The sequence below is a fragment of the Rhyacophila brunnea genome, unplaced genomic scaffold (genome assembly GCF_057557595.1).
Source record: "Rhyacophila brunnea isolate RB1 unplaced genomic scaffold, BYU_Rbru_1.0 scaffold_228, whole genome shotgun sequence".
Classification (NCBI taxonomy): domain Eukaryota; kingdom Metazoa; phylum Arthropoda; class Insecta; order Trichoptera; family Rhyacophilidae; genus Rhyacophila; species Rhyacophila brunnea.
Window position 1 is genome coordinate 52,254 of NW_028232891.1, and position 18,699 is coordinate 70,952.

At 35.4% G+C, this 18,699-nt stretch overlaps 2 protein-coding genes across 6 annotated transcripts in view; one reads left to right on the forward strand and one right to left on the reverse strand.

The window, feature by feature from the left end:
- Positions 1-13,406, forward strand: part of LOC147069873 (uncharacterized) — a 26,004-nt gene extending 12,598 nt beyond the window's left edge. Inside the window, exons 6-12 of one of the 3 annotated variants that reach the window (XM_085950097.1) lie at positions 906-960; positions 1,257-1,400; positions 4,617-4,820; positions 7,004-7,386; positions 8,851-9,011; positions 10,468-10,544; positions 13,268-13,406. In XM_085950097.1, the coding sequence (XP_085806223.1) occupies positions 906-960; positions 1,257-1,263 (62 nt within the window). In that variant the 3' untranslated portion in view covers positions 1,264-1,400; positions 4,617-4,820; positions 7,004-7,386; ... (1 more) ...; positions 10,468-10,544; positions 13,268-13,406. The remainder of the gene's footprint in view (positions 1-905; positions 961-1,256; positions 1,401-4,616; positions 4,821-7,003; positions 7,387-8,850; positions 9,012-10,467; positions 10,545-13,267) is intronic. The other 2 variants (XM_085950095.1, XM_085950096.1) reach the window with 2 other exon arrangements.
- The window catches only part of LOC147069874 (UDP-N-acetylglucosamine--peptide N-acetylglucosaminyltransferase 110 kDa subunit-like), a 23,509-nt gene continuing 15,403 nt past the window's right edge, over positions 10,594-18,699 (reverse strand). The window contains exons 5-7 of one of the 3 annotated variants that reach the window (XR_015071129.1): positions 17,125-17,226; positions 13,797-13,993; positions 10,594-10,943 (exon numbers count right to left, since the gene is read on the reverse strand). Coding sequence is in view for 2 of the 3 variants with exons in the window: in XM_085950098.1 (XP_085806224.1) it covers positions 10,892-10,943; positions 13,797-13,993 (249 nt within the window). In the remaining variant the exon portion in view is untranslated. Of the gene's footprint in view, positions 10,944-13,796; positions 13,994-17,039; positions 17,227-18,699 lie in introns of those variants that run through there. The other 2 variants (XM_085950098.1, XM_085950100.1) reach the window with 2 other exon arrangements.

An 18,699-nucleotide genomic window follows, 5' to 3' on the forward strand; every position in this document is an offset into this window, starting at 1 on the left:
TACTTATTATTTTTGTGATGGGACAAATTAGAATGCTTTTTTGTTGAGTGCAAGCATAAGTCATGTCGTTATAACTTTACTAGGTATCACAAACATGTGGCAAAAATTATGCAGCATCTTTCTTCGACATTTGATAACACTTGACATTACCTGATATATTATTTTGTTTGCCATTTCACAGAAATATTGTATCCATATATTATCTAAAACAGCGTTTAACACTGGTGTAAACAGGTACGGTAATCAGGGGTCAATCTAAATTCTGGCTCATCATATCTTGCGTATTGCGTATCTCCTTGTCAATGAAGTCTCAGCATTTTGCGCGAATTCTATCATGCGTACATTGTTCGCGATAACTGAAAACTGCGTATTGTGCATTGCGCTCTAATTAAATCCAACAAAGTAGAGTAACCTCTACGTACCGTTGCAATTGAACACAGTGACAAGATTTGTGTGTAATACGCACTCCGTATCATTGTATTAGTAAAAGTCAGTATTCAAAATAATTCAAAAAAATCTATTCCATATTGCGAGGTTACGTGAAGGGTATTCTATCAATTTACTGTTTTTCGGAAAATCACAAAAAATGCTAAATTTCTCTTCATTATGAAATTAATATCAACTATTTATTGTTAATTTAATAATTCGGACAGATAGATAGCTTTGCGTTAAATCTTTGGTATTTTATATTTAATTTGGCATAATTCAAATCCCATTTAAAATTTTTTGACTTCTCTCCCTTTTCCTTTTGCAGATAAAATTGATATCCTACCCTAAAAATAGCTATGTATGGCTTGTAGTTCATGAATCGTACCAACTTTAGCGCCAATTCTATTATAATATAGCTAAGAGCGATCAAGCTCACAGGTATTATAGAACAAAAAAAAATTATTCTTTGTCATTAGTTTCAGCAATGTTGAAATCACTCCAATGGCAACACGTCATGAGCCAGTTGGTCAGGTAACTATTATCATTTTCTTTATATTTTTAATGCTGCATGACCACTTAACCATTTTTCACAAAATTTGAAGATCGCCAACAAGCAACAGCAAATAGATATATTTTTTTGCTCAATATGCAGCGCAACTACATATTTCAAATGAATATATTATAATAAGAGATTGTTCTGCAGGCGATTTTATTACTGTACAAATTTAAGTCAAAAGTATAAGAGAATGTGATTTTATCAATTCAATTCAACAGAGGACGATTGTAAAGGTATATTTTTCAATTGAATTTTAATAATCTGTTTTCAGGACATGATTTTGGAACCTGTGGAAGTTGTCGTCCGCCGGGCCGTGAAGCGGAAACGGAGTGGTCTGATTTTGGACCGACAGACAAAACTATCTTCGGATGAAATGGAGAAGCGTCTTCGGACTAGTCACCACAGAACAAGATGCGTGAGTCACTATCGGCATGACTATCAATCCGGCGCTGGGCGAGGGCCTCTCCGGGCTGATTCCATTCTAGATGATCTTTTCGCCCTCATATTTTATTATGTACACCTCCTCATTGTAACCACTTTCTTCAACATCCCTCAAGAATCGCCAACATACACGTCATCGCGGTCGTTTCTGGAACCGTTGCAATACTGCCACCATGCAAAAAGTTCATGTAATCAGCGGCGGCTGGTCTAACACCATACAAGTGCACTGCACTGCTTGCATTGCTATGAAACATCGTAAATCATATTTTTTCTTCATAGGTTCCGATATGCCCATATTGCCAATAGGCGATAATACAGCCACTATGCACAGTATACATCATCCTCACTGAAATTATAAATTATAAAACAACTTCTTCTTCTTCTTTGGCCATATCCGCCCCTTAGCTGGAGCATACGGACACCACGCGGCGCCTCCAAGAATCCCTGTCGCTCGCCAGTCTTCTTGCTTCGTTCCAGGTCAAACCAGCATCCCGTAGCTCCGCTGTATACACTCTGTAGATTGTATTTTGTGGCCTTCCAGGTCGCCGAAATCCGGTCGGCTTGAAGAACAGGCAAGCCAGGTTAAAGTTCTCTTCTGGCATCCGCAGCACGTGGCCGAGCCAGGTCCAACATCGCCTCTTCACTTTCAGCGTGATGAGAGGCTGCTTGGTGCGTTATCTTATCTCCTCGTTGCTCCTAAAGTCATACCACAGTATTCGCCGCAAACATCTGTTTTCGAAGCTCAGTATACGGTTGCTCTGAGTCTTCGTAAGGTGCCATGATTCGCTACCGTAAAGCAGCACCGTCAGAATGCAAGCGTCGAATAGGCGGCATTTGGTTTTGACCGAGTACAATCGTGGGTCCCAGACATTTTGCATCGAGTTGAGTGTTGCTCCAGCCATTCCCATCCAGGTAGCGAGCTCTTCCTGCAAAATGCCATCTCCCGTGATGTGTACCTGGGGAGGTACTTGAAGCTGTCGACGCTCTCGATGTTTTGTCCATCGCTAATCAGAGGCAAATCTGCATCAGGACAGGTGCTATTGCACAAGACGTTGGTTTTCTTTGCGTTGATTTTCAAACCAACGCGAGAGGAGTTGTTATGCAACCTGTCGATTGTCTCTTGAATGCCCTCGATTGAGTTGTCCAATGGGACAGCATCATCGGCGTATTCCAGGTCGCATAGCTTCACCGTGGGGGTAACAGGTATGCCTCGGTCGGGTGGTATTGACTTCCGTAGTATGAAGTCAAAGAGAATGATAAAGAGAAACGGTGCAAGGACACAACCCTGTCTGACTCCGGTCGTGACCCCGAACCATTCCGTGACAGTATCTCCAATTCTGACACAGCATTCGCTATTCTCGTGGAGGCTTTTGATTACGGCTTGGGAGGGATCCCGTATGCTCCCAGTATCATCCAGAGAGAGGGGCGGTGCGGACTGTTGAAAACCTTCTCATAATCCACAAAGCAGCAAGCCATCAGACTGTTCAGCTCATGGCTCTGCTGGAGACGACATCGTAGGTTGTGGATTTGGTCTGCACAAGCTCGACCAGTTAGAAACCCGGCTTGGTTTTTCCTGAGGACGTGCATTATTGGGCCCCTTATTCTCATCAAAATGATGTTTGCCAAAATCTTTCCCGGAACACTGAGTAGCGTAATGCCTCGGCAATTGTCGCAGCTTAGATGGTCACCTTTTTTAAGAAGTGTGATGATTTTACCGTTCACCCAGTCCCTTGGGCAACGCTCTTCTTCCCACACCTTTGTCATCAGATGAAACATAGGGTGCAGGATTGCGCTCAAGCCATACTTGAGGAATTCAGGATGAATCCCGTCTCCCCCCGGTGCCTTTCCGTTCTTGAGCCTTTTCACAGCCGATTTTATCTCGGTGTGCGTGGGCGGGCAATCGGAAATGTCGGTCGCTCGGGGAATGTCCAAAAGTAAAGCTTCCGCAGATATGTCAATGGGGTTCCAAAGGGGGTGAGCGGTTCAGCACTCCGCAGAAATGATTCTTCCAAATCTTCTTGACGCATTCTGTGTCAGACTCTATTGCTCCACTGGAACCACGAATGGCTCTGGGAGTCGGTGGTCGCCGCAGACTTCACGGGTGATTCGGAAGAGTTTCCTGGTGTCATTTCTGCTTGCTGCCTCCTCTGCCCCTTCAATTTGCCGGTTCATAAAATTGCGCTTGTCCAACCGCACGGATCGTTTGACTACCCTGTAAAACGACTTAAGCCGTGCTAATTGTTTTCGCCATGCGTAAGTTCCAGAATATCATGCGCAGACCGGGTAAAATGACATCACATTGGTCTGAGTAGAGAGCAATTACAGATTTGAATTATGGTTTGTTATTATAGACGCTGCAGCTTACTGTTCACGGGCAAATTATGTTTAGTATCATATTTTGCAATCTTAAATGTAAAATGCCTGTAAAACTAAAAACAATAAAATTCATTATTTTCTAAATTTAAAATCGGTAAGAATTACAATGTCGGTAATATATTTTGAATTATATGAACCTAATTTAAATCAGTGAATATAAAAATAATTTTGCTACGTACCGCATTTCTGGAAAATTAATATTTCATTATTCTGTGTGTTGACTAAACGCGAACTGATGTCGGTTATTTATAATATAAAATTATTAATTCATGAATTCTAGTGATAAGCTTATAAATCTTAATACTATTTCACAAAGTACAGTTTCATAATAATCATTATTCATACAGTGTAAAAATTGCTAAAGATACCTAATGTACTTATATAGAATAAGATGGCTTCCGTTAAAAGTAAGAGGTATTTATCTACTATAAGAGATACAATCGTTTCATAAAACTAATCCAATAAAGATTTAAGTAACTCGCATCATGTGTCATTAAAAATAAAAAATATACAGATATTTTCCCAAACGTCAATAACGTTTTGTCAAATCAAAAACAACGCGGAATAGATTTAATTTTCCAATAAGGTAAGTTTCCAGTTCACCCTCAAAAATTACAATCCAAAAAATCACCGGCCACCACTGGGCGTAGTACTGTAATCGCATACAACGCCATGACATTGATGTCCACCGTATCTTACCATTTTTTAATTAAAACTACACCTCTTCTTATCAACTAGAGCTGATCAACTGAGGTATAACCGCATTATACTTTATTTCTATACTATGTGGTAACGTTGCAATTTTTCCCTCCAGTTGACTTCCCGTCAGGATCTCACCGTTCTGCCCATTCGTCTGACCAGTCAGCTGCTGCTCACCAGCCCGACGACGGCGACGAGAGTCATGAAGAAGAACGTCCATCCGATATACTCCCAACGCCAATCCACCTTGTTCAAGAAGAGCCTCGTCAAGCGGTCGGACACTGACACGACAAATGACATATTCCCAGTTGAAAGAGAGGTTTGACTTCTTTTATTTCAATTAGCCATGCGTGTACGACAAGCCTGGGCAAAGTTTTTCGATGAAGGGCCTCATTAGAAATGGAAAATGAAGGGCGGGCCGCAAGTAAAATAACATTTTTATTCATACATAGGAACGATAAAGGAGGTCACGGTAGGTTGGTTGACTCAAATGACAAATACAGAATGATGTTACGAGGAAAAAAAGTAAATACCCTGTCATTTTATCTTCCACTATAAATTAAGTACAGACAAGGTTATTATTTAAATGGCTACTACGAACAGCTGGTAGAGACAAATGCTTTCTCGTATTACTGATTTGAAATTTTGCTTGCAAAGGAATGTAATGTCGTACAAAAATGACAAATTAAATAATTGAATAATTAATGCGTTTCTCAGAAATTACAAATCAAATCGGACAGAGATGTTACGTTGATACCGCCTAAACCATGGCATCCTCAGAGGATCCAAGGCCATGAGGCCTGAATCATCATTGGGCTGATTCATGCAAACATGAACAGATCGACTGCGAGGCAAATTTCTAGCCCGTAAGCAAATAGTAATAATTATTAATATCATTTTTTTAATATTATTACCTACATTATTTCATCCAATTTTGACCAATATTGGAAGCAAAGTTCCCAGCCATACAATGTACCTAGCACCTAGAATATCTGATTTGAGATTACTTTAAAAAAATATGTATTTGTACCTAGTTCAAATATTTCAAAATATGTAGCTAACAAGCAAAGAAATGCAGAAGGTAGTAATAATTCCAAGAAATTCACAGCCCCTTTCCAAAGCATGTACCTAGAAAAGGTCTGAAATATGAGACCTGAGGTACCTACTTACAAGCCAGGTACATATGCCAGAGGCTGTTTTTGTCATTTTTCAGAGATAGAATAATAAAATTGTGAATTGTTTACTACTACTCTGCCCTACCAGCCCCTATTAGGGTCATTCGGGTTTTGGTCTCTGCGGACGTCGGCTGTGGCGCCGCGCTCCCGGCGTCACCGCCATTTTAAATTTAATTTTTTTTTTTAAATAATTTTTGTTAAATATTTTGTACGCTGTACTTTATTGTATTTATATTCCGAACAATAAACGCCCTGTTTTCGCCTGTACTTCCGCGTTGTCAATCAACATAAACATGTTCCCGAAAGAAGAAGCAGACGATATCATTCATCATCAGGGGGGTCCAGCGCAAATACCTACCCCCCCCCCCTTTCGGAGGTGACAACGTTAAGAATGATTTGTGTGCGATTGTCGCACTTGAGTTCATAATCTGATGTCAATCACTTCAAGTAAAGGCCTATGCAATTAATATGTTATCCGGAAAACGGGCTACTTGGCACACATTGTCGTTTCGACTATGTTGCAAAATGCTAATATTTAAAATGCAAATCTAATAATATTGTTATCGGTAAATTGCTTTAGGGTTTTGACCTCTTGCTCAATCAGTAGACTGCAATGCTTGATGCCTGTTTACAATATTATCGAAATGCTTAAACATACTTTGGTTTCTACAATGTATTGTACTTGAATAGATTAACAACTTTGACGATATCATGGTGAGCGCCCACACATACATTATTTGTTATCATGAAAAAGGAATTTCAACATTAAAAAATGAATGATTCTCTAATAGCCAACAAATTAATGAGAAAAACGAAACGTTTTTTTCAACAGTTTTTTGGCCGTAGTTTGTCCAGGCCTGGTATACGATGAGCATCCCCCCCCACTGGTTATAGTAGGATTATTTATCACAATTAAAACCACAAAACCTTCCTTCAAAACAATCCTAAATTTGGATGATGCCGGCAGTATAATTGCGTCATCTTAGAAGTGGAAACTAAGCAATATACGTATTATATTATCTTGAATCACAGTTTGTAAAAAATGTGTGGCAATGTCACGTGGCATGATTTTCTGCAGTAGTTTTAATGCATGCTGGCTGATATTCTGACATTAATAGGATTTTTTTTCAACTTTTCATTAAAAAAATTGTTTAGTTTTTCACTGGTCAACTTACTGATTTTTATGAACAACTGATATACATACTCGTAAGTTCTTCAAAAAGGAAAGTGGCTAATAGGTGTCTGTTCATGTTAATAATATTTGGAATATACACATTTTAGCAAAGACCTCTTAATGATAACATAATAATCAATCCTAATATTTCAGTCTGCTAGAGCACGAGGGACCCCGGCGTCCACAGTGAACCGGTCTGAACAGCCCACCCCTCCTCAGGTGGTGAAGAAAAAGACTGGCTCTTCTACGGCCAATCGCAGCGATAACAGGACCCCGGCGTCCACAGTGAACCCGTTTGAACAGCCCAACCTTCCTCTGGGGCTCGAGTGGTCCTACCAATGCCCCACGGACATTCCGTCACCCACCACTGTCGTGCAGATACACGAAAACACCCTACTGCGAGACGGTGGTGGCCTGCTGTTGAAGGAAGAGCGATTGACCCTAACTGGCTCATCAACGGCCAATGGCAGCATTGACAGGACTCCGGTGTCTCTCGGTGGCAACGTCGTGATAAACCAAAGAAAAATCACGTTGGAGTAAGTTCAATTTGTCATTATTACACTATACACTAGCAGATTGTTGTGTGTGAGGAACCCCAAAGAACAATTCGAGTGCTTAAAGTCAGACAACGTTATCTACAAAAAAGTGTTTTTTTTTTTTTTTTTGAGATAACGATATTTTACATTTCTGGCTACATGATAGTCAAACAACGTTATGTCAATCTTTTCTAATTTCTTATTAAATCGTCAGTAAAGTTTAACGCTAATTACATAAGTTATCCTTGTTTTCATATTTTTTTAAAACTATCCCTATAAATTTTAACATCATCATAAGCAAGATAAATGTACAATACACAATGAATTATAAAATATTAACATTAGGTTTTAAATAAACATTTCCCTTGTTAAGTTACAAGAATCTAAAATAACGATTTTTGGCTCTCCTGTAAAGTTGCACTTTTGTAGATAGTGTTGTTTGACACTAAGCCCTCGAATTGAAGCTATTGGTTTCAAATATTCAGCTCCGTTCGTCAGATAAATTCGTTTATATTTATCGTCATTTTTTATATTCTACGACTGACTTTAAACATGGACGTCAAGGACATTTTATTTCACATTCAAAACTACATAGCTCGATCAGACAAGACAGTCCAGTGTACAGTTAGTTTTATTTTATAAGGAAACAAAACCTCAAACATACATAATTTTGAAAAACGCTTCTGAGAAAATATATTATAACCAATAGAAAAAAATCTTTTTTGAAAAAAGTAAGCTACCCCGGCAGGGAATCAAACTCTGCATCTCTTGGGTTTACGCCCCGTCCGCACATTACCCTCTATGCTACAAGGCGACGAACTAATTGCGACATATTTTAACTATTGGCCTTTTTTTTAAATACCTGCTCATCAGCATTCTTCTCTTAGGATTTTTTCTATTGGTTATAATATATTTTCTCAGAAGTGTTTTTCAAAATTATGTATGTTCAATAATTAGAATAGTACATTCTTAAATCTTGTGAATTACTCGTTGAATAAAAGAAATAGTTAATTAAAAACATCAAACGTTTGCATTGACACATTCGTCTGGTATTGTAATCACATTTAACTATTGGTAACAGTATATATTTATGTACAGTAGACTCCCGATTATCCGAGCTAATGGTGGGGAGAGGCGGCACGGATAAACAAAAATATGGGTAATCCCAACTAAGTATGGTATTACATAATACCTAATACATTTTTAATGCAGACAAATATTTTAACATGTTTAATACTCATTATGTATTAAGAAAATCTGCGATTTTGGTTTGTTTGCAGCGCATATTTTAATGATTTTCTAATGAGCTATTATATCGTTGTTCGTGCACGGATAATTGGGAGTGTACTAACATTTGATAAATCTTGTTTTATTTATTAGACGTTTGCTACTGTATAAATTGTCTGAAACCCTGCGATTTTACATATTATTTCACTAAAATGTCCTTAAATTTGTATCATTCAGAGAGTTGTGGAGTCCGGCCAAGATCTTGATGATGGTTATGAGAGCCAAGGAGGACGGCGTTCATCCGCTCAGATTGGAAGATATCGTCGAGAGAGAATTCAACCCGGCCTACGGTCTGTCCAAGAAACAAGTCGCCACCAGGCTCTTTTTCGTCATCCTGCGTAAGTATGATTTTATTGCAAGTCGGTTACCGAGATTCTTGACAGGAGCGTATGGATTATGGGTTTTTGCATATTTTAAGCAAAAACAGATATTATGCTGAACTCATATCCAAAAAAAGCATTTTGTCAGTTAGATACCGGTAATTTTTAGCTCCCTTCCAAATCAGTAAAAACAAATATACTTGTGACGTGTTTTTGACTTAAATTTTAGTATTTTTTTTCCAATTTTGGTGTCACTGAATTCAATGTGTGTCTTATAATCTATGACGTCAATTACTATCAACACAGAAATAAACAATCTATATTATGATGGTTTCGTTTAAGCAAGGTTTAATTTTATTGTAAAAACTGACCAATTTGCAGACGGTCAATTTGTATTCCTCAGGTCAATGAAAACAAATAAGTATGTTTGACAAAGTTTAGTGTGCACTATTTATGTCAGATCTTAACAGCCTACCTCCACCCTTTGCACCGGGTGGAGATTTGTTAAAGTGGGCGCAGCTTATATGAATAATCACCACAATTCTTTCTAACTTGTTGCACTGATTCCCCTGATTCATTGTAGATTTCATCTTTTGTCAATTCGAGGGCTTAGTGTCAAACAACACTATCTACAAAAGTGCAACTTTACAGGAGAGCCAAAAATCGTTATTTTAGATTCTTGTAACTCAACAAGGGATATGTTTATTTAAAACATAATGTTAATATTTTATAATTTATTGTGTATTGTACATTTATCTTGCTTATGATGATGTTAAAATTTATAGGGATAGTTTTAAAAAAATATGAAAGCAAGGGTAACTTATGTAGTTAGCGTTAAACTTTACTGACGATTTAATAAGAAATTAGAAAAGATTGACATAACGTTGTTTGACTATCATGTAGCCATAAATGTAAAATAACGTTATCTCAAAAAAAAAAAAAAAACTTTTTTGTAGATAACGTTGTCTGACTTTAAGCACTCGAATTCAACTCAATTAGGCAAAATCTAACAAGAAATACCTCCCTCCGTATTCTATGTGAAATATTTGAAAATCTAAAGATTTACAGAAACCAATTATTAAATTAAAAGTGATATAAACATAAAATATGTTGACACACCCAACTTATTGCATATATGGGTTAATTAGCTAGTAAACATACCTATGCATATTCGGCACATGTGTGATTTCCCACTAATATTGAATGGTGGACTTATCAGTTTTCGTTATTGGCGTTATTTAGTGTTAGCCCATGTCGATAACACCGCACATCCATTTGTAAAATTATAACCTCAACCATATAATTATCATATTATTTAATTATGTACTTATGTTGTATAGTTTAGCTTTAGGAATGGTGATAACACTGATAACCAATTCACTATTCAAATCGATCATCTGTATGTCTACAACAAACCGAGAACTTGAATTATATATTACGAGTGTTCTGATAAAAAATATTATTTCTTTTGCAGACCTGAAGAAGTTTAAATTTTTAAAAATATTGAAATATGGGCTAAAAATCGGACACATAGGCTACGGTGATGATTAGGTATGGACAAGATGATTACTAATAAAATTTTAATAATACCTATTAAAAATTGTATTTAATTTTATTTTATTTGTAAGTATATCTTTTATTTAACTTGTATTATCGCAAGCAATATGCTTATTATTAGCTTTACAAATATTGCTCGTAAATATTAACCACAGTACAAAAATAACAAGTTAGTTTAATAATGGAAAATAATGATAGACAGATACAGCCGTCTAGATGACTCTGTCGCACGGCTTGTCTCGCACGCTGTGTGAGACGGGCATCAGAGATGTGTACATATCAGACAGGCGGGCGGTTAGGAATGGTCGCTTTGGCCACTCATGTCTCATTTAGCTTCTTTATCAAATTTTCCACTTTAGAGTCGTCAGAATTTGATTATCAGAATTGTCATATCTGGAAAAAGAAGACACAAAAGTTGTATATTCATTAGCCTGAGGAGGTGAGGTACCTAACCTTTAGTCCATTTTTATATCATTATTTAGATGAACAATCACAAAAAAACGTGTATACAAAATAATATAATGTCTGGTCAAAGATGGCAGGTAGAAGCAAAAACTTTATAAAGTATTAAATAACATTTATTTGAAAATAAATTTTATTGAAATCGCAACAGAATAACCATATTATTGTTATTTTACGAATAAGTTTTAATTCCACTGTCAGTGAGTGAAGGTTACATAATATTATTATACGCGGCTTGAGCGTTGGACTATCACGCCGTGGGTCTCGGGTTCGAATCCTGGGTCTGGCAAGTACACATATTGTTTTTCAATTTGTGTGTGAGTCAGGGTATGGACCTAATAGGTTGAGCAAGTGGCTGACATCCATTTCTCGTAAAAAACAAAATTTGTCAATACAAACCTCTACTCTGTGGAGGCCCATATGATCCTATTAGGATCGGACATGGTCGGAAAAAAAAAAAAAAAAATTATTGTGGAATTAGGTGCGTATTTTTCTTGCTGGCAACGCCGTTCTGTCTAAATTTTAGTGTTGCACCACATTACGTGTCGTCGCTGCAGTTGATTTTTTATCAAAAATATTTTACCCCAAAATGAGTAAAAAACAATGAATGTATCAATTGAGCAGTGATTGTGAAGAAGACTGGGTACTATTGAAACTAAGGACAAATGTGTTTGCTTAATATACAACGGTGTTGTGACAGTGATGAAATGTATCTGAGAGAGTACTGTATTGTCAGTTGAAAGTTTACAAACCAACACAATGAATCGTTTCGAATGCATAAAAATCGTATAATAATACTACGATAATAACAAATCTTTGATGGTTGTACTGCGAAAATTAAGGTCATCATTCGATAGAAATCATTGCCCAACTGAAGACTGTATTCAGAAGCTGATTAAAAATTTTGAAGAAACCGGTAGTGTTTCGGATCACCTGTTCATCGAGCCCATTCATGCGAAAGAGCTAGAAATGTCAATTCCAAGAAGATCAGTGACTTGGCCCCTCATACGGCCCTTTATGACGAATTTTGCAGAAAGACTTTCACCTACACACATGTAAGATCCAACTCACGCAATAACTAAAGCCAAAAAACCATGAGCAGCATCACAGATTCGCCGATTGAGTCTTGAAAGAGCAGGTTTTCAAGTAAATTCAGTGATGAAGCAAATTTTCATCTTAATAGGTATATTAATAAGCAAAACTGCCATATTTGGGTGCAAAAACACCCATAACAGCCGATTCAACTGAGGCTGTTACATTCTTCCAACAGTTACTGTTTTTGGTCTGAGACGTGGCGTTAATGACGTTCGCTACAGGCAAATGATTATTGACTTTTTGTGATCGAAATTAGAAGATTTCGATTTGGAAAACATGTGGTTTCAACAGAATAGGGCTACATCCAGCTCAGGAAATACTGGTTTTATTGCGAGAAAAGTTCGATGGCCGTTTAATTTCAAGACAGCAATTTCAATTGCCCATCAAGATCATGCGACTTGACACCGTTGGATTTCTTTTTGTGGGCTTATGCGAAAGGAAGTGTCTATACGAACAATCTACAAACTCTTGAAAGGCTTAACGATAGAGCCTGAAATGTGTGAAAGTCATGAAAAATTGCCGAAGGCGGATCGTGAGCTGCAAGGGCGCTATGTTGTAACTCGGGAGATTCAAAGTCAGTCGCAAATGATTTCGATTGTGACGTATTGATTTTTGCTTTGTTGTAACTATATCTTTACCGGAATGAGTCAAATTTGTGTCGACACTATTGACCGGGTGAACTAGTATCGTTAACATCCCATACAACAAATAAGTGTGTGGGTATGCGCATTGGGTCATAGACTAATTAATTGATTCATGATAGAGTGCCTCGCGTCGATCGTTTTGAACTGTCAATAGTGAAAAGCTACGAAAAGATATAATTATTGGACTCCCGAGAATAATTATTAATATATTATTTAATATTTTGCGAATGTATTGGTAATTTCCGGTTAAACAAAGAGCTTGTGAGATATCTTTCGCAAATTCTCACACGATATATTGTTATTTTGGCACACGACTTGTTTATTTTGATATTTAGATTTGTAAAATGTATGAATATTTTCCGACGGAAAATATAGTGATTGTTGAACCTTTAATTGTCAAATTTATAAGATACATACGCACATATCGTCGAGTTCTTGCCACCCTTCCTCTTTTTTAGATTCATCATGTTTTTGATAAGGTATCTATATTAAAGCTTATGTTTTCTTCTGTTCCAGAAATGTCAAAAGACATAAATCGCTGTATAACACGGAAATTGTGAGATAAACAGAATTAAAATACCTAACTATGTTATTCACAATGTTACTACATACATTTGTAATGAATAAATACATTTAAAAGGATGTTATTGAAGAGCATTTTGTTTATTTTGCTTTATAGTGTAATAATATTTATGTGGTTTCGCATTTATGTGAGGTTATTTTGTACGTAACCATATCATCATATTATACTAAATCAATCGAATATATACGTATTATACATATACATAATTAACAAACATATTGATTTCGTTTGACGTTTCTATTTTTTTGTACCAAAGACATCGATTATCTCGGCTTCGTTTGTTTTATTTTGGCAATTTTGGCAGTGTTGCCAACTCATGTTACACCTCGGGCCTCGATAGTTAGGAAATCGATCTGCAGGGAGGTAATTTGAATGATATTGTTTCATATTGCGTAATTGCAAATACCATATTCATACCAGATCTTGGGTAACATATTAAATGTAAAATAAATATGTACTTACCTATCGAATATTCTAGCTTCCTTGAGAACGTTTCCGAGATTGATATAGGCATCCAGAAAATTAGGGTCCAGTGCAACAGCTTTTTCAAAGTGATGTATCGCCAGCCATATTTCGATTTGTGAGTTAAAAACGCAACCCAAGTTACTCCAGGCTACGGCAAAATCCGGTCTTGTCTCTATTGCCTTTAGATAACATGCCTAAATAACAAAAGAAAAATATAAAGCATATGCCATAATGGTAATGAAAAATGTTGAAACATAAATACAGTATATAACTACGCATATTCTACATAAAAAAAATAATGCATATGTGAGTATAGGATAATACTTAATGGATGGAATTAATAATATGCCAGTTTTAAATAGATATGTAAATGGTGAAAAGAGTTCAGTACATAGTTTGATTTGACCATCTGCTAGCATTACATAATATAATGAAATTTTGTCATATCCAGCATGCCTCCATTTAATGTTATATTACTAATAATAATAATATATTCATTGACATGTTTTCTTTTTTAAGTACATACTTAAGTTTTTTAGTCATCTTTACATGATTTAAGAATGTTTTCGACTGTCCGCCTCGATTGGCGACTAGTGAGAAATTTCATCACACCTACTGTTGAAAATTATTTGCCGTTTCACTGAAGTATGCTCTTAATGAATTTGAAAGAGCATTTAATTATTTATATCACAAATTATTGGTTCCTAGTTATTTTGATTGTCACAGTATTTAAAAAACAAATATTTGAGATTGAATGTAATTGTAATTATGCTATTGTTTAGTGAACTACTCTCCGACAACAAGATCTCGTCGATTACAGGAAGTCGCTGTAGTCTCATATAGAAAACTTCTCCGACTCCTTTTCTTCTTCGCATTAAACCAAAAGTTTACTAATAATTCTAACATCTCTCCTGATCGTTTTAGAGATATTTTTGTTATAAAAAGCATCAATTTTGGGGCGTGCCTCATTTGAAAACAGAAAAGCAAACAATTGCACAGGATGGGCTTTGTTAGTTCACAGTTTTACCACATGGACAAAAAGTTCCTGTTTGAAAATACACTAATAAGTGATAACAGTATAATATATCTGTCAACATGTAGCTTTTATATTACAGTAAAAACAAAGGATTTAATATGATTATCGAATATGAAATAATAATTTAATATAATGTGTATTATTTAAAATAGATTTTTAATAAGATGACGAGATAAATAACATTAAAATAATTAGACTGAGCTTGCAGCATGAACTTTCCAATTAATTGAACTGGCTTTAGACCCACATTATAATGGTTAAGATTTTTTTGTTAATTTTACGATATGAGTTATTTATGTTGCAGTTGTTTCAGGCTTATAAACCCATCTTTGGGACACTTTTTTTAATTTTTTTAATATCTAAGAGTAGGGCTTCCAATTAACCAGAGGGAAAATACTACCCGGTTAGTGGTTATTCTGCGAATAACTAACCGGGTAACCGGTTATAACCGTCGTATTTACATATCTACTTGCTGAATCTACTAAATCCATGTCCATGCCCTGGATCGAAACACATGAAAAAGATCATGTGACACATTATCACTCGCTCATGCGGCTACATAATATAAATAATTATAATATAATATTTTGACATTTGTTTTTGATAGCATTTGGTGGCTAAAACTTATAAATGGGTGGAACCAGTGGCGATGTGCCCCTGAGAGCGCTGGAGCGGTGAACACCCACCCACTCAATTTATGCGAAAAAAATATTTTTTTTAAATAAGTATTTCATTTATATTTGATTTATTAAAAGTGTTCTGATCTATTACCGTGGTCATTAGTTCATATACAAAAACAAATTCTAATATGTGTTTCTAACCGGCTATTTTAAAGACTTGTTCATGGGAGCGATATACCATTTCGCTCGTCTGTCGGAAAGCGCCCAGAAATCTTATATGGATTAATGCTTTTGCAATGAGAAAGAGTTGCATGCAAAACCAATATGTACATATTTTTTCTTCCTGAAACGTGTCTTCGCGAGCGACGGTTTGAGTTGCTCACGCCCGAATACCTACTTCGAATAACGTCGGGGATCTTCGGTTTTAAAACCATACAGCCCGTATCACACAACAATTATTGTTTGACAATTTTTATTCAATATTAATATAAAAATAAATTCTTTTCACAGTACGTATATTAAATTTCCGCACATGTTGACAACATTTCTCAAATTTAAGCGAAATACAATTTAAAAATAAACTTCATGTTTTTTTCAGTTTGACAACTAAATTCACAATGTTTATCAATTATAATATCTCTCCAAACTAGCTCTGTGGGGATTTAATATGCGTGGTAGGGTGGAAATCGTAAAATATCACGTTATCACAGTTATAAAAGTGGAACTGATTTGTAAAAGAATCGCTAACTGGGTAGTATTTTCACCATAGTTAATAGAATGGCTCTAGCCTCTGTGATCATTCTACATGATTAATTTTTTGGAGGTTTCTTATTCAATCACCATTATATTGATAATCATTGATCTATATATTATGTATTAAATTTAAATAAAATTAATAAAAATTCTCGAATGGTTATTGAAAAGTTTTCATATACTATATTATGTTAATTCAGTGAAAATGGGTTTATAATAAAATGAGTAGGTATAGCAAATACTTTGTATATTAAAATAATTAATAAATATAATAAAAAATCTGCATATTGATTGATTAAAATGTATTGAAAAATAAAACATATTATTTTGTTGAGCATATTATCAATATCACATCGACCAAGTAATATACTCTAATATCACAACATTTACGCTTTAAAATAATTTACGCCTTATAGCCTAGAGAAAATAAAATGCTTACAGGTTACGATCATTGGACACTAAAAAACAAACAGTACCTGTAAACTTCCAAAAAAGAAAAATTTGTAATGCCCCATCTGTAAGAATTACTAACACAGTCAAAACAATCAAAAAACATGTTGAAATACAAGATGACTGCAAAAATCCTTCCTGAAAATAAAAAAAATAATATTGAAATCTACGCCAAAAGCAGAACAGACAATTAAGAGTAAACTTGGATATCGGGTGAAAGAATACACTCAAAATAAATTTGGGTACGAGCACTTGCTAGAACAAAGCCACGGAGTCCAGCGTACTCTTCATTGTTTGTATAAATGTAATTGTTAAAGCTTACGCATAAATTGATGGTAACTGACCGCATCCATAGAAAAAAATCTTGAACTAAAACAGTGTGAAAATCATTAAATCTTGTTGTCGTATATGAAAGCCCGGAGCCCATAGCGTTTTGTTGGGGGGACAGGGAAGCAGTCTACTATACCTTTCCAACAGCAGAATGCTCGATTGGGCCCGTCCGTTGTCCAAAACGATTGTATCAAAATGCAGGTAATTCCAAGATGGAGACTCTCCAAACACCTAATCTCTGATATTATAAAAATACAATGAAATTAGAAATATTCGTTCAATTATGTGTGATATAATATGAGTAATTTATAAAACAATGTGTTTAAATTGATTGAAATTAATATGACTACCAATTGAAACGTGTTTAAAACACATATGATAGTGATTGTCAGCCGGGTCTGCGAAAATTCACACAACCTAACGACAAATGTACAACTTGAATGTGAATAAACTAAAAAACGGTTCAACATAACCTATTTTTAAATGACACATTTTGAAAAGCCATTCTTGGAGCAACAAGGAATGAACGAATCCAGTTGTCAATAATGAACGTTGCTACCAACCATGCATTAAAGATTTTGTTTCTGTCAAACCGTTTAAAATGTGCACAGTATCGTTATAATTATAGCAGAGTATTGAGCTATTGCTGTACTATTTATTATTATGTACATTTATTGCTTTGCCAAAATGTTTTAGAAAAATAAGACGTATGTTACAACAACTCGTTTATCAAAATTATTAAGAAGAAAATTTACCGGTAGTGACACCTACAAAAGAAATTGGGTCTAACGAATAGTTTATAATATTATGCTTTCATCATAATGAGTTTCTGACAAGTTGCATTGCTACAATATGTAGAAATGAAAAAAAAAAATGATCATAAAGTTTAACATAATACAAGTCACAGTACAAATAAAGTTAATTATGTACGTGTAGGAATCTATAGGTAGGTAGATAGGTGATGCAGATGAAAGACAGTCGTGGTTGTTCGTGATGATGGAGAAGCGAGAGTTTATTTACTGTTACATCAGTACAGGGGTAAAATCGGTACAATATAATAAATACAATGACAATAGGGTGCGATGTGTTTTTCCCGGGAAGAGAATATTTAGGAAATAACTATTACAGATACTGCAGAAATTATAAATACATTGAGCTATTTACTGAGTTTGCCACTACGGGAAATGAATATTAAGAAATTCGTAATTGCGGTCAGTTATTTAATATTGCCGATCAATATGCTGACACGGCACGAGTTGTTTATCCCCATATACATATATTATAATCAAACAAGCTATCCATCACAAGTTATAATATAGTCACTCTTAGGGCTTTACACTATGCTATTTATAAGTATGCCGAAATTTTTCATATATTACAGTATAATGAATGATATGGAACTCATAAACCTACCTATCGCTCAATGATATTAACCGTTCAAATGGTGACTACCCATAGTCATTTAACTCCAAATTTATAATTGATAAAATCTGTGTATAAAGAATAATTATTATTCTAGTGGAATGCTATAATTAAATGAACAACAGTAATGAAAGAGGCCAAATCTGCAAACCTTGAAGTGAGATGTGGTTCTTGTAAAATAGTGACAAGGTAATCTTCGGATTGATTTACAAAGCGATTTATGATCTTGTCATGAATAAATGCAATAGATTAATAATTATATCATATTTACTTTTGGAATGCTGATCTG